The sequence below is a fragment of the Macaca thibetana genome, chromosome 1 (genome assembly GCF_024542745.1).
Source record: "Macaca thibetana thibetana isolate TM-01 chromosome 1, ASM2454274v1, whole genome shotgun sequence".
Classification (NCBI taxonomy): Eukaryota; Metazoa; Chordata; class Mammalia; order Primates; family Cercopithecidae; genus Macaca; species Macaca thibetana.
In genome coordinates this window covers 12613345-12636904 of record NC_065578.1, presented here as the reverse complement: position 1 = coordinate 12636904, position 23560 = coordinate 12613345, and the positions used below count along the sequence as shown (strand labels likewise).

Here is a 23560-nt window from a genome sequence, read left to right as displayed (position 1 = left end):
CGGTGAAGGCTCAAAGACCTTACTATTTAGGGCTTGGTCTGAACCCCAACTCCCCGGGCCCAACCCCTGCCACAGCTTCCACCAATGATGCCCTAACACCAGTCTTTTTCAAATCCTGGATCTTCACCTCTCCTATTCTCTGAAATCTCCCTAATGCTGTCTGAATTGTTTTCCATCTAGAATTAGTTTATGTGGCTCACAACCAAAGAATCCTAATCAAAGCAAGGAGTGAACACTGAAATGTGTCACAGACTATGCAGAAGGTGTTCAGAGATAAGGAAGGTGGAACGAGGCGGAGCTGAGTCCAGGCTCAAGCCTCTCTCTCTCTCTAGTGCTAAAAAGTGAATAGCAAGGTCTTTGGCCTCATGACCTGGGTCCTCTCTCATGCTTCGTCCTTCATCTGGAATGGTCACCAGATAGGAGATGTTCCAACCAAGGGTGGAAGCAGAGCGCAACGGGGCGCTGGGGTGGAAGGAGAAGAAACCTTGGTGCACACAGCCCCAGGGCTGGGGGTGGACAGAGGAGGAGGAGGAAATTGGCATGGAGAGGGCAGGACTCCTCTTCACCATCTGCCAGGGCCATATTATGATGTTTACGGGCCCCAAAGTGCCCAAGCACTTTTGCTATTGCAAGTTCTCCATAAAATATATTATAAATTATACTTTACGACTATGTTGGTATGAAGACAAATATATTAATGTTATAGACTAAAACATTTTCGTCAGCTTCATAGTGCATTTTTTTTTCTTCTTTTAAAAGAAATTAAAACAATTTTATGAGTTCCTAAAAGTATTGTGGTCCCCAGGCACTGTGTCCTCCCCAAGGGGTTGCTAACTCCCTGCTGGAGAAAGACAGATCGTATACATGTGTGCCTGTGTTTGTGTCTGTGTGCATGTCTATACACATCTGCACATACACACGCCTGCATGTATACACATGCATGTGTATAAATTTACACACACACGTGATTGTTTTCTATTACTGTGTAACAAATCACCACTAAGTTAGCAACACTATCTATTATCTCCATTCCGAGGGTCACGGATCCAGGCACAGCATAATTGGGTCCCCTGCTCAGGGTCTCAGGCTGCAATATTGGTATCAGCTGGGATGCATTCTCATCTAGAGGTTCTAAGAAAGAATTCACTTCCAAGTTCATTCAGACTGTGGGCAAGACTTATTTCCTTATGGCTGTCTCACTGAGGTTCCCATTCCAGCCACCTGACATTCAAGTTCACTCTGGGCTCCTGGGAACTTCCCTCAGGCCCAAGTGATCCTCCCAACTCGGCCTCCCAAAGTGCTGGGATTACAGGTGTGAGCCACTACATCCAGCCATGTTTAGCATAATTCTTAAGGGCCCTAAGACTTTGCCACCAGGCACTCTCACAGTGTGGCTTCTTGCTTTTTCAAGGTCAGCAGGAAAATCTCTCCATGGGCAGCTAAGAAGGAGTCATGGAATACCCTGTACTCACAGGAGGGACATCACCCCTATATAGGGGCCGTATAACATAACCCAATCGAGGGGATGACATCCCATTACAGGCACAGACCCCACCCACCAGAACACTGCCTGCCATAGGAGCTTTAGCAAATATCAGTAGCTCTATTTGCTCACATCTGAGCCAGGTACTGTTCTGTGCAATTCACACTAGTTTTAGCACTGTGAGGTCAACAATATTATCCCCACGTTACAGTTGAGGAAACTGATGCTTAGGGGGTGAAATGAACCGCCAGGCTCACAAAGCATCCCTAGTGCGGAGTGATGTGCCCGAGACACAGCAGGAGGGCAAGAGTGAGATTTCTAAGCATGAGTAGCTTTCTTGTTGCTTTTAGCAAAACCAGGTACCACCAGATTGGTACCAAATCAAACTTGTACCCTGACTATTCCTACTGGGATTTGGTTCTCCAGTCCTGTGAGCTTGAAATTCCTTCAGCATGTCTTCAGTTGTTGCAAACCATAGCACACTGGTTCTCAAGCCTTAGTCAGGACAGAATGTGCTGAAACTCAGATAACCGGGCCTCACCCTCAGAGTCTCTGAGCAGGTCTCGGCTGAGGCCTGAGAATATGCATTTCTAACAAGTTCCCAGGTGATGCTGGTCCAAGGATCCCAGTTCAAGACCCACTGCACTAGTTTAATGATTCTCAAACCACCTGAAGCAGGAGCTCTAGGGGTCCTTGTTGAATAAACAGGCCTGCAGTGACACCCAGTGATCAGAATTCCTGGGGCGGGGCTGAGAGCCTGTGTTTTAAACCACCTTCCAAAGAATTATGAAACACTGAAGTTAGAAAACCACTTCACAAAGGATCATCCCCTCCAAGGTTTCTTGTTTGGCCTACATGAATTGGAAAAGTCTAGGAAATCCTAGCTAAGAGGAGAGCTGAGAGCAGAGCCATGCAACAACATAGCTTTATCTCCCCTGAGGCCTGAAGGAAACCAGATTTGCAAAGATGTAAGAATTGCCTTGCTGGAGAAGGAGCCCTTGGGAAGAATGGAGCTGCGTAATCAGTTCCTGACCTTACAGGGCTCAAAACTCTCCCACCATCCAGCCAAGCCCCTTCACGTTGGCAGAGGCAACTCTGGGAAGCAGCCAGTGACTGTCTCTAGCTCCACCACAGGCCTGAAAGCCTGAGATTCCTACCCCAAAATACCAAATCCACAGTGCAAAGTATCTGGAAAGATCCACTGCAAGACCCACCATCTCCCACAAGTCTCCTCTGCTTGACCAGACAGAGGTCACACAGAACATACCACCAGTTTATACCAAAATGATTCCTCTATAGTTTCTAACTTGCTGGCATCCTCTACTTCTTCCTGATGTCTGTCTATCTGAGCTGGCAAGGGCTAGACTTCTGCCTCTCCTGTATGCCCTAGAACACCTTGTCTTGGGGGAAATTAGTAGGTGCTTAGTTAAGTGCCTCTTGCCGTTCAATATTAACATTAGGAGAGGTTCCAGTGCCCCAACCCCAGCCCCATGACCCAGCAAGATGATAAAGGAGAGTTCCAGTTTCATCTAAGCCAGTCTTCTTAGGGGCCATGCAGGATGCAGCTCCTGGTCCCCACCCAGGTGTTCCTTTGGTTTATTTACGCTGTACAGCCAGCAGGTAAATCTTGCACAGAATTATAGAATTTGCATTAGGTCTGAGCACAGCGGCTCATGCCTGTAATCCCAGTACTTTGGGAGGCCGAGGTGGGTGGATCACCTGAGATCAGGAGTTCAAGACCACCCTGGCCAACATAGTGAAACCCCATCTCTGCAAAAAATTAGCCAGGTGTGGTGATGCACCCCTGTAATCCCAGCTACTTGGGAGGCTGAGGTGGGAGAAGTGCTCGAACCTGGGAGGCAGAGGCTGCAGTGAGCCAAGATTGTGCCACTGCACTTCAGCCTGGGCAATAGAGTAAGACCCCATCTCAAAAAAAAAAAAAAAAAGACTTTGCATTAGGTAGGATTTCATTTTTACAGATATAAAAACTCAATCAACACTTTATCAATTTTATCATCTGATCTATTTTTTAAATGGGTATCAATACGAGCTCTTCCCCTGGTCTCAGCCTCTTCCTTTAGACCTTGAAGGAAGAGAAGCCCAGCCCTGGTCCTGGGAGTTGAGTGGACTGGAGTATCTTCAATGGCATTTATTGATCCCACCAAGCAGCACACAGTTTCATGTGGCCTTTTATCTTAAGTGTGTGCTCACAAGCAGATCGGACAAATCACCAACTCAGCAGAGGCCAGATAAAGCAGTTTCAGTAAGAAACTGCCGCGGACTCATTAGGCACAGGAGGAAAGACGGGGGTTCTCTTCTGACCTGAACAGACACTCTACAGTGCTTACCAGGAATAAGATTTGACCTGTGTGCTGGGTAAAGGGGGTGACCAAGGCAGCCCAGTGCTCGGCTGGGAAGCTGCCTTTGATCGTGAGCACTGGTCTTTGTGTTACTCCAAGCACATGGTCCTCTAGCATTTTCCATGCATTTTAATATAATCCTTATAGTTCCTACCTTAGAGACTTGCCATCTCCACTTCACATAAAAAGCCGTGGTTCAGACAGACTTAAAACAACGGCAATGGGGAAAAAGAAACTTGTCCAAAGTAACATGACAATATAACAGCCAAGCACAGCCAGAATGCAAATCTGACACCAAACCCATATCCTTCACTTCTTAAAACCACCTAGAAGGGACTTCTGGGGGCCCAAACCCAACTCCAACTTCCAGCAGAGAACCGTCCTCATCAAACACATCTTCCCTTTCTGCCAAGCTGCATCGTGCCTTATGACATTTTTTTATTTAAGGACTAAGGATATAATACATTAAGCAGTATCATATAACAAACTCAAAATGCTTCTGTCTAGCCTACCAGGTGATGTATGTTGTGAATGAAAATTTTTAAAGTAGGACAATGTATATAGACCTCAAAGGAAGTGATGTCTTCCTTCGGCCTCAGAAAGGAGGTGAATCTCATTTCTTCTGGCTCAATCATGATGGATTATAATAGTTTCTCCTGATATCGTCTGGATACTTGTCCCCACCCAAATCTCATGCTGAATTGCGGTCCCCAGTGCTGAAGGTGGGGCGTGGTGACAGGTGTTTGGGTCATGGGGACAGATTCCTCATGGCTTGGTGCTGACTTCAGGATCCTGACAGTGAGTGGGTTCTCCAAGATCTGGTTGTTTATTAAGTGTGTGGCACCAGCCAGGCGCAGTGGCTCACACTTGTAATCCCAGCTCTTTGGGAGGCTGAGGCGGGTGAACTACCTGAGGTCAGGAGTTCAAGATCAGCCTGGCCCACATGGTGAAACCCCGTTTCTACCAAAAATACAAAAATTAGCCATGCATGGTGGTGGGCACCTGTAATTCCGGCTACTTGGGAGGCTGAGGTAGGAGGATTGCTTGAACCTGGGAGGCGGAGGTTGCAGTAAGCTGAGATGGCACCATTGCACTCCAGCCTGGGGACAGAGTGAGACTCCATCTCCAAAAAAAAACAAAACAAAACAGAAGTGTGTGGCATTTCCTCCACCTCTCTCTTGTTCTTGTTTTCCCCAGGTGATGCACCTCCTTCCCCTTTGCCTTCCATCATGATTGGAAGCTTTCTGGGGCTTCCCAGAAACAGATGACGCCACGCTTCCTGTACAGCTTGCAGAACCATGAGCCAATAAAACCCCTTTTCTTTATAAATTACCCCATCTCAGGTATTTTTTTGTAGCAGTGCAAGAACAGCTAAATATACCTACATATCTCTTCTTATTATGGAAAAGCACCTGGAAATTGGGTGGGAGTTAGGCCCTGTATTAGTCTGTTTTCACATTACTATAAAAAAAAAAAAAAATCTGAGACTGAGCAATTTATAAAGAAAAGGAGTTTAATTGGCTCATGGTTCTGTAGACTACACAGGAAGCATGATGCTAGCATCTGCTCCACTTCCGGGGAAGCCTCAGGAAACTCACAATTGTGGCGGAAGGCAAACAGGGAGCCAGGCACTTTACATGGTGAGGCAGGAGCAAGAGGCGGTGTGGGGCAAGGGAGGGGGCGTGTCACACAGATTTTTTTTTTTTTTTAGACAGAGTCTCGCTCTGTTGCCAGGCTGGAGTGCGGTGGCACCATCTCGGCTCACTGCAAGCTCCGACTCCCTGGTTCAAGCGATTCTCCAGCGTCAGCCTCCCTAGTAGCTGGAATTACAGGCACATGCCACCATGCCCAGCTCATTTTTCGTATTTTTAGTAGAGATGGGGTTTCACCATGTCGGCCAGGATGGTCTCCATCTCCTGACTTCGTGATCCCCCTGCCTCAGCCTCCCAAAGTGCTGGGATTACAGGCATCAGTCACCACGCTGGTCCTGTGTCACATACTTCCAAACAATCAGATCTCATGAGAATTCACTATCGCCGCGACAGCATCAAGGAGGATAGTGTTAAACCACCAGAACTTGCCTTCATGATCCAATCACCTCCTACCAGGCCACACTTCCAACATTAGGGATTACCATGCAACATGAGATTTGGGCAGGGACCAACCATACTAGACCCCACTGAAAGTATCCAGTCCAAATGTCAGCTATTGGGAGTGGCATCTGGGCCCTTCCTGATCAGCCTTCTCCACTCAGGGGTGAGACTGACCACCATCATCCGGGTTTAAACGAGGCCTCCATGAGCCTCAACATTTGAAGCGGATTCCCTGAAGCCAGCCTAGAAGAGGGGCTAGAGCTGCCTCTGGTCTCCTTTCTACATTTCCAGCCCTGTAAATTACTCACCTTATTCTCAGGGTTCAACTCAGACCAAATCTTTCCATAGGGCTGGCAGGAGGAGGACTCTGCCCTCATAAATGCTTAATTCGTCTCACTACATTTTTAAACCAGGCCTTCATCATAAGCAGCAGCCAAGAAAGACATTTTATCCTAAATAAGCCCAAGCTTATTAATAAATAATCCCAAAACAATATTGAGTATTGATTTGCAATTCTCTGAAGAAAATGTGGGTGTAGGAACAGGTGGGTGGCAAAGCAGGGCGCAAGAAGAGCATTTTGTAGGGGAAACCCTGGCTGAGACAGAACAGATCCAGGCAGATTCCTCCTTATTCACAACCTCCCCCACCTTCCAATGCTAGACGGGAGCTCTCCGCCTCACTACCTGAGAGAGAGATCTGTACCTCCCCTCCTCACCCTCTCGCCCCTGAAAAAACACAGTCTGTCATAGGTTTACAGATTTTTTTCTTTATTGTCAGGCATCCCAGGAAGGAGAAAGACCCACACTATTTTATCTCCTAATTGAAATCACCTCTGAGGTTATCTGAACTCTGAGCTTGCAGATACATTGTTGTTACCGTTGGTATTTAAGACCCAGTGAAATTAAATGGTGTGTCCGCCAATTCCACAATTCAAGGCTGGACACTAAGACTATCAATAACCTTATATTTCCATAAGAAATGTTTATACCTAAATGCCCCCTGCCAATGCCTATCTTTTCCTCTCGCAGGGATAAGAAAGCACCTATCGACTTTCTCTGAATTGGTGGACTTCGTCTACCTGCAAGTACCAAGAAGAGAGGAGAAGAGGCAAACTTGCAAGGTCTACCTGCTTTGCAAACACAAAAGGCAGCCCAAGAAGTAGCCTCGTACTTACTCTCTTTGGTCTCATAAAAGATGTGTTTATTTTATGTTCTCCTCCAGCTCACGGAAGTCCTTAACAGCTCTGCCATGATGCTACTTGGGGTGAACACAGGTCTTGCCACCGTGGATTTCTGCACACACAACAATTTTGCAGCTCAGCATCCTAGCTCAGGCCTGTTCCATCACCTGAGAAGTTTATGACTCTTGAAAGGGAAGCACGGGCCCCACCGTGCTTTAGTTTACCAAGGGACAAGATAATAGCAAAGGGTTCTTCTGCAATGCTGAGTTCTTTTATCAGTGATCAATGCCTTCCCAAGAAAAGCTATGACGTCTCTGCGGGCTGCCATCTGGCCTCGACAGGGCTCCAAGTTTCCATTTCCAAGTGCCAGTGTCCACAAAGGAACTTCTGTTTAAATTGGGGACAACCAGGGTGGTACCACCTGACAAACTGGATTTTTAATGAACACTTAGGACCCAGGAGAATTCGCTATTTCAGCTGGAGCTTTCTTGGCCAAAGAGCCGTCAAGGTCAAAGAGCCAAGCTTCAGCCTATAGCAATCGCTTTGTGTAAGAAAGCCTGGACTGCTTTGAAACCCCCTAGCTTTCTCATGACCTCTCTCATTACCCTCAAAGGCAAGTGGCCGGTCCTTCATGCTAGAGCAGGCAAGAGAGTCTTTCTGAACCACAAGACAATGTGTTGATGCTGCCCGTTTCTCATGGGCAGTCCAGCTTTCTGAATAACCCCAGCCACAGGCTTTCTGATGTAACTAAAAATAAACTATGTCTTCAGTATGAAACAAAGTCCAGGAATTCTGTTTCAAGTAGAAAAATGGACTGCCAAAATGTGGCTGGCACTTTCTTTAAATTATTAAGTTCCTGCAGGCCAGCTGACAGCAAATGTTCTCTCTGCCTTGTCATCTATTCCGTCTCCTGCTACCACTGCTAATCATATTATAAATGTGTGCACCAGTATTGCTGTCTTCAGACCCCAATAATTCTCAGAGAATCAGCTCTTGTTTAGCAGAAGCACGTTCTCTTTTTCTCTATGAACTACACAGTCTTATAACCTCACCGAACAGGGGCACAAGAAGTATTATCCAAGCCAAAAAAAATGTTGCGGTGGGAGAAGTTACTCCCAAACCCATCCAAAAATGTCTCATGGGGAGGCCGAGCTTTCATGAGAAGCCAGTCTGAAGGTTGCCAGACTAATTCAGCCTTATGTTTCCCAGAAAATATTTTGAAACTGGGTACAAATAGCATACATTTGGTTAGGCTGTGGAAGGGCTACTGGACCAGGAGATAACATTAGTGGCTCCGGGGACTGGGTTACCTTTAGAATTTCCCCCTGGATAAGACAGCTTGGACCTGAGAGTAACAGAGACCAGATAATGCCAGCCTCGCTCATTCCAAGACCACCCCTCCCCCGCACCCAACACACACACACACACACACACACACACACACACACACCCTCATACACACCCCTCAAAGGCCTTGCCTTAAATCCTGTCACTCCTTCTGCCGGGCCTCGGCCCATACCCCTGGGCTGGGGTCTTCTCTACCACTTCCTGCTATTAAACTGAATTTAGGTCCTAGTCCACCCTGCCAAGCATTCTGGCACAGTCCCCAGGGGCCACTCCACCTCACTATAGGGAGACATTCGCCAACCGATCCCGAATACTGGCATGAGAGGAACCAAATGTGCTTCCAGCCTTCAGTGAGACTCTAGTCTTGGAGGGGGTGCCCGGTGGTGCTTGAAGGTTCTATTGCACGGTGGAGATACCTTCTCAGGGGAAATCCAGCGGCAAACACACTTTTCATCAAGGTTTCAGCCATTCACATTAACTGAAGACGGAGACATCACATCAAAAGAGGCAGGAACAAAAATCACCCACGTAGACATTTCTTTTCTCTGAGCTAATGGAACAAGAAGTCCACCATAACCACTCCACACATTACCTGGAGACACTGGGTGTTTCACTTTGCAATGGCCTTTACACAGGCTGGAAGTCTTACTTCCCAAAGAATCCCAACAAGCATGACATAGTCTCGGTCGGTTTGCCTGAATGTTGCTAGGAATGAAGATGTGCCCCAGAATAGAATTTTCGGGAATGTATTCATCTCTCTCCCGTGGTGGCATCTGCAGCATAGCATGCTGTGTAATAAGGGTCAGTTCTGGTCCTGGCCCTGCTCTGGTTTTGGCCACGCCCAGTTGGCACAAAGTGAGTCCCTGGGAGATTCCCGGGTGAATGTCTTGTCCAGTGTCTGAGGCAAAGGGAACAATAAGAAACAGACTCAAGGTCAGTTCTAGCTGTCAGAATGGAAGACACTGACAGCTAGTGGAAGGTCAAAGGACAGCAGTAAGCCAAAGTCAATCACACGCCTATGGAAGCCAAGAGACAAAGTTAGGCCAGAAGAATGGGAAGAGGCAGACTGGAAACCTGGGCAAGTCCAGCCCAGGCAGCAGCATCTCCTTAGCAGTAGCACAGCCTTTCTGCCCCACAAGGTTTTAGAAGCATCACTTCCTCACACCTGTAAGCACCTACGCCTCAACATCTCCAACTCCTGGCTCTCCAAAAATGAATCCCACCCCCAGGAGGCTGTGCATTTCTCTCTCCAGCCTGGAGGTTGTTTGCTCTGTTTCTTTTTCAGGGAGTTAGTACGGTAGACTGGGGGGGAAGGCTATAAAACATTTGGAAATATACTAGGCATCCTTAGAAACACAAAACTGAACTCTCAAAGTAATAGAAATCTACTGTAGTGGGCTGAAAATGCCCCCTGCAAGACATTTACATCCTAATTCCTGGAACTTATAAACGTTATGCTATTTAGGAAAACGGTATCTTGTTTCAAATAATGTGATTGAAGTTAAGAATCTAGTAATGGGGAGATTATCCCGGATTATCCGAGTGGGCTCTAATTGCCATCACAAGCGTCCTTAGAAGACAGAGTCAGAGGGAGATCACATACATAGATGAGGAGGAGGAGCTGGGTAATCATGGAGAGAGACTGGAGCCCCCCGAAGGAACTCAGGCCTTTTGAGACCTTGATTTCCGTGCAGAGATACTGATTTTGGATTTCTGGCCTCCGGAACAATGAGATAAAACGTTGCTGTTGTTTTCAGTCACCGAAGTTGTGGTAATTTGTTATAATGGCTATAGGAAACTAATACATCCACAAAACAAACAAACAAAAAAATTACAAAACCGAAAACCAGAGTAAGAGCACACACTAAGATTGGCTGTTCGGAGGCAATTGCTGATCTTGTAAAATGAATGCTAGAGTTTTATTAGTCACATAGGATAGATGGCAAGGTTTTAGGTTATGCTGGGATAGAGGAATTGGAACTGCAATACTTTCCACACACATATTCACACGCCAGCTATCTTAGAGGGCTTGTCGTCAGGGAAGATGAGACTTGGATGTGGGTCCTGAACACAGGCACAGGGAGGTAAGAAAGCTTGTCTGTCTCAGTATGAGTCCTGGATTGAGAGGGGTTGAGAGTGATCCCCCTTAATAAGTCATTACTCCAAGCTTATCCTCATATGAGTTGGGGTTCAATTTTATACTACCTGGGAGTATATGGAAGTCTCCAGCCTGGAAATTAACATTACCTATGGTAATGATATCTCACAGATAAAATTCCAAGAATAAGCTCAAAATCCAATCTTGCAAAGTGCATAAGGTAATAAGCTATCTTAGACATGAGTCAACAGAAAAGCAGAAGAAATGTACTCAGGAGTGCCAGAATTGGATTGTAAAATTCCTTTATCAGATAAGTATTCATTTTAAATGATTAAATAAATTAAACATATGATCAAGAGCAAGAGAGACAAAGAGTACCTTAAAATAATACCTAGGAGATTTGAAAACTATTCAATGAGAACTTCTAGAGGTTAAAAAAAAGACATTCAACAAAAAATGAATTGCCTGAGTTCAGCTGAAGATTAGACACAGCTAGAAAGAAAATTAATGAACCAGAAGACAGTTTTTAAAGTCATTATCCAGAATGGAACAGAGAGACAAAGATGGGAAATATGAAAAAGAGTTCAAATTGAGAAGTCTAACACAAGTCACAAAGGAATTTCTAAGGGAGGGATAGAAATAATGGGAATCCGTGTTCAAAGAAATAAGTAACTGAACATGAGTTACTTGCATAACTGAACATGAGTAACTGAACACGAGTTACATGATTTGCATCTGAGATGCAAATCCTCAGATCTGAGAAACACAAACCCCAAATAGGATAAATAAAATTAGATCTACCCTAGCCACACTGTGGTGAAACTACAGAGCTTCCAGGACAAAGACTTTCAAAGCAAATCCATAGAAAAGAGAGACCACCTACAGAGAAATGACCCCAAAATCAAAGACCAACAACAATAGTAGAAGCCAGAAACAGAGGAACATCCTTTCCAAAATGTTGAGAGAAAATAACTCAACTTAGAAATCTATATCCAGCTGACATTATCCAGTAACAGTAGTCAAAATAAAACTAAACATTCTGGAGACCCAGCTGTGAAGGCTTTGCTGTAGCTGGTCCTGGCCTCCAGTTCAGATTGGTCCTGATCATGAATGATCATCTCAGCTGTGACTGGCCCGGTCCCTACAACCCAACTTCTTCAACCTGGGAGTTCTACCTGCAATAGTTCCCGCTTAACAGGCCATGGGGTATTGCCTATTAATGGAAGGGAGGAGGTGTGAGGGGTTCCCTTCCTGAGATACTATTCCTTTTCACCTGTCTTGGAAGTGGCTATTTCCTCTGGGCTGATGAAGGTGCATGCTGGTCTCCAGCATCCAAGGGCATCTCCTTGCCCTGCCTTCTGCCTCTCCATCCTCTGCTCCGCTGCCCTAGTCCTGCTTCAGATCTCTCTACCCAGCCTTTCAGACAACTGCTCCATGTTAAGCACTGATGATATTGTAGACCCTGCCTCAGTCTCCAAACAGACCTTTCCACGTTTCCTGACACATTTCTGAGTGTACCATGTCTCTGTGCCGAATGGTTCATGCCTCTCTAGAGCTTGCATCCCTTCCTGGAGACCTGGTGCTCCTGAGTGTGGCTGCAGTTACCCAGAGACTAGAGGGACCCACCACGTACATTCCTTTTTAGATTCGCTTCTCATCATGGAATCAAGGTCAAAACTTCTGTCTTTTCAAGTAGTCAAGAGCACTACCCTCTTAGAGCTGCTGCTCAAAATCTCTTTAAATCTCCCCCAGCAGTGACTGTCTTCCTCCTGCCCATCACTCCTCTAATTCCCTCGACCAGCAAAGATGAAAACATCCTCCTCCCTTTTTTCCTTTACTCCTGGTCCCCAAACCAGTTCTTTCTTTAAGTGAGCTAACTCGTCCTCACTATATGTAACTGATAATGGCTTTGGGGAGATCAAAGAGAAGATTTCAAATTTCAGGAAGTCCAGGCAAGTGGAATCTAGCCTGGCCACTCGGCCACCATCATGACATTGTCTTTGTCCTTCGATGGGAGTCCCCCACTGGCTGTCCTGCCTGACTCCATGTCTATTTCATCTAACTCATTCCTTACATCCCTAGAAAGATAGATGTGATCCGAGTTGGTCAAGGAACTAATGTCCAAAAGAAAAATGTGGTCCACGACCATAAAGCCACAACTAGGTTATTCATCAAGGTCTGAACGTCATCGCCCAGAGAGATGGGGGTAGGGGGGTCGGAATGCCAGTACATCATTAGTATATAATTTTGTATTTTCATAGCATTTTACATCAAGACTTTTGTAATCTTCCCTACTCCAAACATCACATTGTCAGTGTTAAGACTTCAAATAACCCCTGTTGCTTTAGGGTTTCCCACTGACCTATGTGGAAACCCACCTCATTTGCTTCTTGCCTTGTGGTTCCCATCACAGGCTGAGCCTTACTCACCCGTGGCCATATTATGGGGACCATCATAGAAGTTTTGTTCAAACTACAGTCGTTCCATTTTATTTAGGAAGAATGGGACGGAAATCTTGTCTGGTTAAGAGCTTTTCCCTCAATTTATTTACGTAGGTATTTCAATTGATACATAATAGTTGTTCATATTTTGAGGGTGTATGCGGTATTTCGTTACATTCATACAATGTGTAATGATCAAATCGGGGTAAAAGGGAGAAACATCCATCATCTCAAACATTTGTCTTTTCTTTATGCCAGGAACATTCACATTCTTCTCCTCTAGCTATTTTGAAATATGCAATTAACTACAGTCACCCTCCAGAGCTATCAAACACTAGATCGTACTCCTTCTACCTACCTATATTTTTGCACCCATTCATCAGCCCCTTTCTATTCTCCCTCTTCCCTCTCTTCCTTCCTGCCTCTGGTAACCACCAGAGTTTGGGAACACAAATGAGAAAAATCAACTCTTAAAGTTGTTCGGAAGCTGGTTTAGATATCCACATCAGGCCTAACGAAAACAGCCTGTGTGAAGTTAAGCTGGTTGATTACACATGTGCAAGAATGAGACCAATCCTAAAGGCTAAGTATATACCCCCTACACCCTGGGAAAGACAAAGCACCTTCATGGTCCCACTCCTTATGGATTTTTGGTATCATGGAAGCCATGAGGAAGCCTTTCCTCAAACGAGGAAACCCACTAGTCATTTAATCCCAGCACTTTCAGAAGAAAGAACCAAGGGTAAAGTAGGATCCCCAAGTTATTCTCCCACAAATGGGCCATTTTTCTTCTTTCTCAAAAACACCCCCCATTGTCTCACCAAATCCAGTGACACCCCTCTTGCCCTGTGGTGCCACCATCAAGGGCAGAGAGCTAGCTCTACGGCTGAGCACCCCGGGGCTGCCTGGGGCCATGTGCATCAGCGATTCAGCTAAGGCCTTCCCTTTCTGCACTAGACAATCTCAGGTCCAAAACTGGAATGCCTCAGAGCCTTGGGGCTATGTGTTTCTTATCCACATCCCCCGCCAGGCCTTCAGGAACCCGTGACCAAGGAAAGGGAGTAAACATCAGTAGCATAAGTAAGGCACCTTTATCACAATCCTACCACATACTTCATCATACAACAAGCTAGGCAAGGATGCAAGAAGCTGACAGCTGTAGAGACACGTGTTCACACGTGGCAGAACTCAGATGCCTGTCAAACAGTGGATATCTCATGCACAAGGGTGAAACAAGAGCAAAAGGTAAGAGTATCGCTGATGCCAGAAGCGGCTTTTAAGCCAGCATGGGAGACCTGCTAATTAGAACTGAACACTTAAACCAGAGCTTGTAACCTCGTGGCCCACTGGCAGGACACAGCTGGAGAGTTTGATCTCTGGAATTTTAAACCTTTCATTGGTAAGGCACATCCACAAATTGGAGGGCTTTATAGGAACATTGGGACTCCAGGTTTCTCTTGGAAAACATGATCTGGCAACACTGGAAATCCTAATAGAATCTCTGAGAAGTGGCATCCAGCTCACCTGACCTGTCCAGCCCACTGTTTCAGACCAAATATCCGCTTCTTCCCGTGACTGTCTTTTTAACCTTAAACTGCTTCCTCTGGGATCAGATGATCCGCATTTTGTTTAAGTAATATTGGAATTTTATTTACTCAGCTGCCTCTTATTAAGGGTGACCGTATGATTTAACATGCAAACAAAGACATGCTTGAGAATAAACGTTGATACTGTTAATTATACCAGGAAGAAACACACAAACCCCAGGCAAACTTGGTCCAATGAGGGCCCTTCTTTAAACATCCTTTTGTGATTGGAGGGGAGGGGGATGGCTGTCTTCATAACCGGCTGGTTCTTGGCCTTGGGAATCAAGAAAAAAAAATGTTGAGTTTTTTTTTTTATTCCAATGATTAGCCAAGGAAAACAAGTAGCAACTTTTTTACTTGTCAGAAAGACATGACCAGAAGAAATGTTTTAATTCCTAGTGTTATTAAACTTCCTCTCATTAAATAAAATACAGCAATTGCACTAATAACAAATAGCGATAGCAAATGTTGATCTATACTAGCATTCTGTGTCAGGCACTGTGAGAAACATTCTACCTGTAGTAACTCATTGTCAAACTCATCACAACCCCATGAAGTAGTAAACTATTATTCTCCTAGTGCAAATGAGAAAAATGTGGCACAGAGAGGTTATGGTACTTGCCCAAGGTCACACAGCTAGTGAACGGCAGAAGTGGCATTTGAACCCAAGCCATGGAGCTCTTAAATCCATACTAAAAATCACATGCCCCTGCCACTGACAAATAGGTCTCTGGAAAAATAAGACTGCTTCCGATGTGGGAGGCCTGTGCTGCTCACAAGCTGAGACCACCGTGTACGCTGCTTACTTCAAGGCTATGAGGATCCCACTTCACCCTGATGCTTTTTCCTGAGAAAATAAGCAACTTGTGGGAACTTCTATGAGGTCAAGTAGTGGTCCAAGGGGCATCATTGACAGTAAGTGCTCGCACCACCAGCTGCATGAGTCTCAAGGAGATCACCAGGGGCTGGTAGGGAATACTCTACCTTGCGGCTGAGGGTGGGGGATTGGGCAGGGAGGGGCTGCTGGAGGAGAGGAATGAGAGGCTGACTCCCACCTCTTTGTCCATTTTGCTTAACGTATATCTCTTTCCCTTTAAGGCCTGGAGTTCAGAGTACTCCATCTGATCAGCCCAAGGGACTACTAGAATAAGTTGTTTTCCCCACTGACCTGGAATCCAGGTTGAGGCAAACTTGAGGACTATCAAGAAGAATTAGTCTTGAGAAAGAGAATGAACATAACTGCAATTTTGCTTTCCCAGATTCCACTAACACCATTTCATCATGCTAACAGCTACTCATAAGGATGACAGCCGCCCTGTAAAACAACTAATGATGTGATCTAAAACAGATGCATCAATATCTTACTGATGAAAGCTGCTACACTGCCAGCACCATATGAGGCAAAGAGGATCCAAAGAAAACCAAGATAGACCGGGTGCACTTTGGGAGGCCAAGGCTGGTAGATCACCTGAGGTCAGGAGTTCAAGACCAGCCTGGCCAACATGGTGAAACCCCATCTCTACTAAAAATACAAAAATTAGCTGGGCGTGGTGGTACATGCTTGTAATCCCAGCTACTCAGGAGGCTGAGGCACAAGAATCACTTGAACCCAAGGGGCGGAGGTTGCAGTGCGCCAAGATCACACCATTGCACTCCAGCCTGGGCAACAGGAGTGAAATTCCAACTCAAAAAAAAAAAAAAAAAAAAGACAACCAACATAATAGTTGTTGACCTCAGGAAGCTTAGAGTCTAACACAGAAGACATTAATGAACAGAAATCACAACCCAACCTAACATGTTATGAGGAGTGACTGTCACCCCAGTGTTAACAGATTCCACATTCATTCAACAAACATTCCTTTGCTGGCACAGATGTTCAAGCAACATTTCTGGAGATTTAATTTCTGGGAGGAGACAGCAGGAAGGATTCTGGAAGGAAGAACAGGAATAAATAGGGACTTGAATTTGAATCCTGGCACCAACCACTAACTAGTTAAGAGAAATATTTCTCTTTATGGGCCTCAAGTTTCCTCATCTATAAAATGCGGATGATTTCGCTTGCCTTCTGAGGATGCAACAAGGTCAAACAAGGTAATACGTAAAGCACTTAGCACAATAACCATCCCAGAATAAGTACCCAATAAGTGCCACCTATGGTTGTGCCCAATTGCCAGCAGTTCGCCATGGCGAATCTTTGTCTGGAATGTCAGAACACACCATTTCCACTGGAGAAACAGTCAGGCAAGAAACAGGTCCTACATACCACCACCCCTCAGGGATCTACAAGGAAACCTTAAAGCCGTGCTCCCATTCCCATGGACAGAACGACAGCAAGTGTGCGCTTGCTTCTTTGCTCATCCTCATCTGTTTAACTTTTGCAAAAGTCCCCAATGTGCCCAGCTCACCACAGATGCCGTAAATGTTGGTTCCTTTGCCTTCTTAGTTATAAATTTGGCAAGTGGCTTCCAAATGTAGATAGGCTTCATATTCAGAAGGACCCCTATATTGTTTAAAAGGCAGGGAAAGGGGTTCAGCTGGCAGCCTTCAGAAGGAACATGATAATAAAGTCAAAAGCTGCCCATACCACAGCTGCAGGTACCAGTCTGGCAGATGAGACAGCCAGACAGGCATGGCTTGCACATCTCTGAGTTTCTGCAAGGTGTGGTGCAGGGGACCAATCCCTCACTAGTCATGCAAACGAGGAGCCTTGCAGGTGGCACCTGAGCTGCAGCCCAGGAACAGTGCCAAGCAGCGGCAGTCCAGGTGCTGAAGTCCTGTCACCTTCCTGTTCTCATCTCCCTTCCACCCTCCTTGAGCTGGGCCTGGATTCAGGCAGCGTCAGCAGGACATATTAGACAAAATGACTTTGGTTGTTCTGGTCAAGCAAGGTAACTGCAGAAATGCTTTCTGCCCACATGAAATGGGTTGGAAATCAACTTCCGTGACACAGGGGCAACTCAGCAAGTCAGAACTTGGCACAACAGATGAAGTCCCCACCAGCTATGGGCTGCAAGCTGGGGGTCACCCAACCAATAGACTGCCAGGCCAGGGGATAGGGCAATAGCCCTCTGCAGAGACGCAGCCAAATGCCAGGTCAGGGGGTAGGGGGTGTCCAGTTAAATGTTTTGGGAACCCAGGAGAATATGGACAAGGGGACTTGTCCAGCTGCACTGAGGCCACTAGCATACCAGCTTGAGTCTGTACTGCCTATCCCCTCGGAGGTCCCCCCAACATCCTCAGATGTTGGACACAGCCAAACCCCTCTATGATTCTGAATATCACAATGTCAGCAGATACCCCACCTGGGAGTGTGGTCTTAAGCTCCCACCTGAAGGAGGTCAGGCAGCAAGAATGGACAATGGCAGCCTCCATCGGTCATGCCTGCCTGACCAGATCAACTTCTTACCTACCATTTTGGGCTATAGCAGGGGCAAAGGCAAGTGAAAGAAATTTGGGTTGGGGGTTAGAAATAGAAGAGGATGAACTTCCTCATAGGACTATTAAGAGTGGGATGAAGGACCTGGAGAGGGAGGAGGGTGGGCAACAGCATCAAAGTCACCCCAAGATCCAGAGTGCTGCTCTCTCCTCTAAATCCTTGAGCGAGACAAGACACATTGTTTAAAACCCTTTGCAGAAGCTGTGGAATTGCCTTTTGTGAGCACAGGCTTTGGGGTTGGGCTGCCTGAAATTTAAATCCCAACTCTGTCAACATGGAAATCTCACCTGTTCACCAGGAAATCCTCCATCCACCCTTCGGGGGGCACAATAACCATCCCAGAATAACTACCCAATAAGTGCCACCTATGGTTGTGCCAAATTGCCAGCAGTCCGCCATGGCAAATCTTTATCTGGAATGTCAGAACACACTGAGGCAGATGTGATCCTGTCCAGCTCAGGTGCTATAGATTTGGGCACATGCTGAGAACTCTCTTCTTGCTGGCACTTTCAGACCTATTCTAAAAGCTTCCTGAAGCAACCCCTACATACATGTATGAGGTGGTGTGTGGATGGTGGAAGAGAAAATGAGAAAGCCACAGCACCACGTAGCATGAAGGGTACCGGCAAATAAGCATCTTTCAGAGCCACACTCTCAGGCTTGATCCCTTTCACATTGTCCCACACAAATTCTGTCTAATCCCATTCTGTGCTTCCTATGCTGGTCTAGCGGAGGGGTCAGCAAAGTTTTTGTTTTTTCTGCAAAGAGCCAGATAATAAATATTGTTGGCTTTATGGTTCACATGGTTTCACTCGTGACTACTTGACTCTGCCACTATAGCACAAAAGCAGCCACAGACAAAATGTACATAAATGGGCATGGCTGTGTGTCAATAAAACTTTATTTACAAAAGCAAGCAGTGGGCCAGATTTGGCCCCAGGGCTGTAGTTTGCCAGCCTTTGGTTTGAAGCTCACACAGCCAGCAACAGCCAAACTGGGACTAAATGAGAAAGAACCACATGCTTTTCCCATGGCCCCACCAGACCTTTATGCTCCCACTACTGCTAAATGGGTCAAAGTTTTCATTGGTCTCACCCATGCCCAATTTCACCCTGCCTCCCAGAAACCTATCTCTGCTGCCCCACTAAATCCTAGGCGCCACTTAGTGCACAACCCCCTCCCATCTCCACCTCTTTAAATATCCTTACTGCTCCATTCCTGGAAATCAACTTTTTCTCCTAAGACATGAGATACTTACAGATATAAAAGATTTGCCCCAGTTGCTACTAGGGACCATTCACTTTAGAGGTGAAAGGGACAGGCCTGAGCACCAGACCAAGGCTTTCCTTCCCAAAGGGTGTGAATGTGGGCATGCAGGCAACCCCCGCGTATTTCCTTTGCCTGTGGAAATTGGCTAGGGTTTTAAAAAATTACAGGAGCCTAGCATGGTGGCTCACTCCTACAATCCCAGCATTTGGGGAGGCTGAGACAGAAGGATCACTTGAGCCCAGGAGTTCAAGACCAGCCTGGGCAACATAACGAGACTTCATCTCTCCAAAAAAAAAAAAATTAAAAATTAACCGGGAATGGTGGTACATGCCTGTGGTCCCAGCTACTTGGGAGGCTGAGATGGGAGGAACGCTTGAGCCTAGGTGGTCAAAGCTGCAGTGAGCTATGATCATGCCACTGCACTACAGCCTGGCCCACCATTTGCTTTTGCAAATAAAGTTTAGTTGGCACACAGCCATGCCCATTCATACACACTTTGTCTGTGGCTGCTTTTGTGCTACAATGGCAGAGCCAACTAGCCATAAACAAAAACATGTGGACTATAAAGCCAACAAGATTTATTATCTGGCTCTTTGCAAAAGAAACAAAACCTTTGTTAACCCCTGCCCTAGACCAGCATAGTAGCAGGAGACTGAGGCAGGAGGACCACTTGAGCCTAGGAGGCTGAGGTTGCAGCGAGCTATGACCATGCCACTGCACTGTAGCCTGGGCAATAAAGCAAGACCCTATCTCAAAAAATAAAAAATTATAAAAATTACAGGAGCTGGTTTATGTAAAACATATAGGAAGGGTTGTTCAGAAAATGGTATCATTGAAAAGTCACATTGTGTGTAATTCTCTTTTCCTCAATATGCTTTATGTTTACACCAGCGAGACCAACATCTCCAGGAGTATCAGCCATAACTTACTCTCCAGATCCTGTGGTTCCTGGCACTGTGCATAGTAGGTACTCAGCGAGTACATGGGATCTGTAGCTACCTCTCACTTGGGACATATGTGATTAACCCAGCTGTAAACCCCTAGAGTCTGCGAATCATTTTCACATACATTTAAGATCTCATTTGTGATACTCACTGGACTGTAAATGGCTGGCTGGAGACGTATCAGTGCTGGTCTCAATCCCTTTCGCGTCCTAATTGAGTGAGCTCTTTCGACTTAAGGTTAATGATTCCTCTTTGCCTTTCTTCAGGGAGAGTGTTCTCCCTGGAGACTGCTAGTCATTATTATTCCATGTTGCATTGCTCTCTTGACATAAAGGATTTTTTTTTTAAGAAGAGGCAGAGGATTTCATGGCCTGATTTAGGCCTGGGTGCTTCTAAAAGAAAGTGAATGAAGCCGCAGGGGAGGTACTTTAGAAATCCGATGTGCCTTCCCACAGGAGTCTCAGAGAAGTAGAAAGGCAAGGCAAGGGAACCTCAGTCCAGGAAAGCTTCTGAGCCCTCCTACCTAATGCATTCCAGATAAAATATTCCACAGATGTAGAGAGTGGAAGATTTTCAACCTTCTGGACAAACCAAAATCAAGTTAGGAGTGCAGTGGATGGCGGACGGTGTGCATTCAGTGCTTCCATTGTCTATGACCAAAGGCAGCTGTGCCCCTCCCCACAAACAGAGAAGACTTGACTGACCCATAGAAGGATGTTTTCACACATTAACTTAATTAATCTTTGCAATGACCTTATGAAGGAGTGCCTAGTATCTCCATTTCACAAAAAAGGAAACTGAGGCACAGAGAGGCTAAGTAACTTGCCTGAGATCACACAGTTTTTAATAAGTGAAACTGGGACCCCAACCCAGGCAGTCAGCTCCAGAGCCCTCACTCACCCACTCCACGAGCTGCCTCTCTGTGCAGACACATCCAAGATGTGCTTCTCTGAGCTCACAAAATCTCAGGCCTGGATGGACCCAGCAGCCCTGAATCCAGTTCTCTTGTTTTGCAGCAGGGGATGGATACCCCAGGAAGGGGGGTGCGGTCTGCAATTTCCAAGGTCATGCAACTACCCAATGAAAGCATCAACACTGACTCAGGCCCCCAGACTCCTGATACAGTGCTCTTCTCACCATCTTCCTGAGACTCAAGCCAAAATGCACAATTAACCCTAAAACACCCAGGAAAACATTGGAGGAATGTGTGGTTGTTTTCCCAGTGGGAATTAACTCCAAAAAAGCAGAGAAACAGGCATCCAATATCGCATGTGACTCCAACCCAATCATAAGCATGTCTCAAGTACCACTTGTGAGTTAGAGTACGGTGACTATTTGCACCAAGCCATCCATCCTCACCTTTTTTTTTTCTATGCGACCACATGTGCATCCTAGCAAGACAGCTAGCATGGGTTATAAGGCCTGCAGCCCATGCTAATCTTTCCCTTCCGTATAAAACGCAAGCCATTTGGAAGACAAATTCATGAGCAAAGACTAATGAGGAATCCCCACAACCAAGTCAAAGCCTGGGAGAGGCTGCTCAGAACAGACACTTACATGCATGGAAGTTACTCCAGCAGGGGCTGGTGGGGCATAGATTAAACATAACTCTTAGGAGCAGAGAGAGGCAAGCTGACAAAGGCAACCAGGCTAGGACTGGCACCTGCCCTCAAAAGATGGCCACAGCATGGCATCATCAGATCCATCCTGACGCACCCTCCTTCACCCCTCAGCTAGCCACAGAGAAAATCGATGACGAAGGACAAACAAGGGCCCTCACACATTGCAAAAGCAGTGCGTTATCTCATGGCAAGTCCTAAAAACTTTATCTTTTACAGTGATAAATGCCAGGCAAACCTGTCACTAGCTAGTTAAGTCTTACATCTCAAATTACATCGAGAAAGAGCCGAGGCAGACAGACACACAGACACACACAGACCTCTGTTTTTGGGGACCCGGGATAACGTTCCACTTCCCATTCTCTGGGCACATCACACACGACACAATTCCTACCTGCTTGCATAAGTTGGCACTGCTGACCAAAGACGTGGGAGAAGGTGACGGGGCCTGTGGCAGAACTGGATGTCGCCAACGTGGATTCCATGGCTCTTCTGGGGTCTTTGGTGTTGGTCATGTGGCAGCGTCCAGACCCTTGGAGTGTCAGAGCAAAGGATGCCGTCGCTGGCCCAGGAACTGCAGATCTGAGGCTACTTGTCACTTCCAAGAAAATGTCTACCCCAAAGTTTATAGTGTTTCTTCCTTTCGCCACCCTTTCCTTGCAGTTTTTCTCAAACACCAATCAAGTAAAAAATGAAACCCTGTAAGGCTTGGCAAATCTTGCACAGCAGCAGTTCCAAGCAAAACAAAAAGCTAAGTTTCCCCCTAACTAGGAGTCGTTGCTTTTTGGCCCGGAAGGGTGGCTAGAACTTGACCCCCGGGCTGCCTCCCCTGGGATCACCTGGAAGGGGCAGAGTCCCCGGGAGCAGCTCAGCCCCGGCCGCGTTCCAGCACCAGCTGCCGGCAAAGCGCTGCCCAGGCCCCGCGGCGTCTCCGTCCAGGGAGGCGTGCAGGGCACGATGCTGCTCCAGGCTCCCTGGGAAGCTGGCCGTGCTGGCGCCGCCCCGCTGCCCGCAGCGCCGGCCCTGGGCTCCTGCGTCCCCGCGCAAGTGCCGCGGTCCCAGGTCCTGCGCGCGCAGAGCGTCCGACTGCTGCCAAAGGCAGAGCGCGGGAGGCGCGGGCGCGGTGCAGCTCCAGACCCGCAGGCGTCCCCGCTCATCCTCCAGTCCGGACGCCTCGGCCTTGCAGCTCCCCACTCCTCGCGGGGCAGCAGGGAGGGACTGGGACCTGCTGCGGTGGCCCCCAGCCCGCACCGCCACCCCGTGCCGTGATGCAAAGGGGGCTGTTCCTGGGAGATATTCTGGAAGCGGAGGGAAGTGCTAACTCAGCCCAGCAGGCTCCAGGGCTGCTGTAACCTCTTCCTGCCCACAGTCAAGGAAGTGCCAGGCACGGGAGACCCGACTGCCTGCGGTAAAATCCAGAGACCAAGAGAAAAGGAGAAAATGCCACACATCCCGTAGGGCGCTCCGGTGATACAGAGATCTGAGTGCTTCATCTTAGCCGACCCAGCCCTGCTGTGTATGAAGAAGGATCTGTCCGCTGCTCCAAACCAAAAGGGGCCACTTCTCTGGAAAAGGAGGAGGGGGAGTACTTTTTGCATGATTCCAACAGCTATTTCTGCCAGTGCCGGGTTTATTTCGCTAAGTTCCACCTGCTAATCATGAAGACGCTAACTCCAGAAAGGCTGCATCATCTCGGGCCAGCAT

The 23560-nt window shown here is 46.8% G+C and overlaps 2 protein-coding genes across 4 annotated transcripts in view; one reads left to right on the top strand and one right to left on the bottom strand.

Moving 5' to 3' along the window:
• KAZN (kazrin, periplakin interacting protein) overlaps positions 1 to 22695 on the bottom strand; it is a 1229956-nt gene extending 1207261 nt beyond the window's left edge. Inside the window, exon 1 of one of the 3 annotated variants that reach the window (XM_050788146.1) lies at positions 22251 to 22695. In XM_050788146.1, the coding sequence (XP_050644103.1) occupies positions 22251 to 22371 (121 nt within the window). In that variant the 5' untranslated portion in view covers positions 22372 to 22695. The remainder of the gene's footprint in view (positions 1 to 22250) is intronic. The other 2 variants (XM_050788155.1, XM_050788173.1) reach the window with 2 other exon arrangements.
• DHRS3 (dehydrogenase/reductase 3) overlaps positions 1 to 23560 on the top strand; it is a 1035619-nt gene that overhangs the window by 165521 nt on the left and 846538 nt on the right. The window lies entirely within an intron of this gene.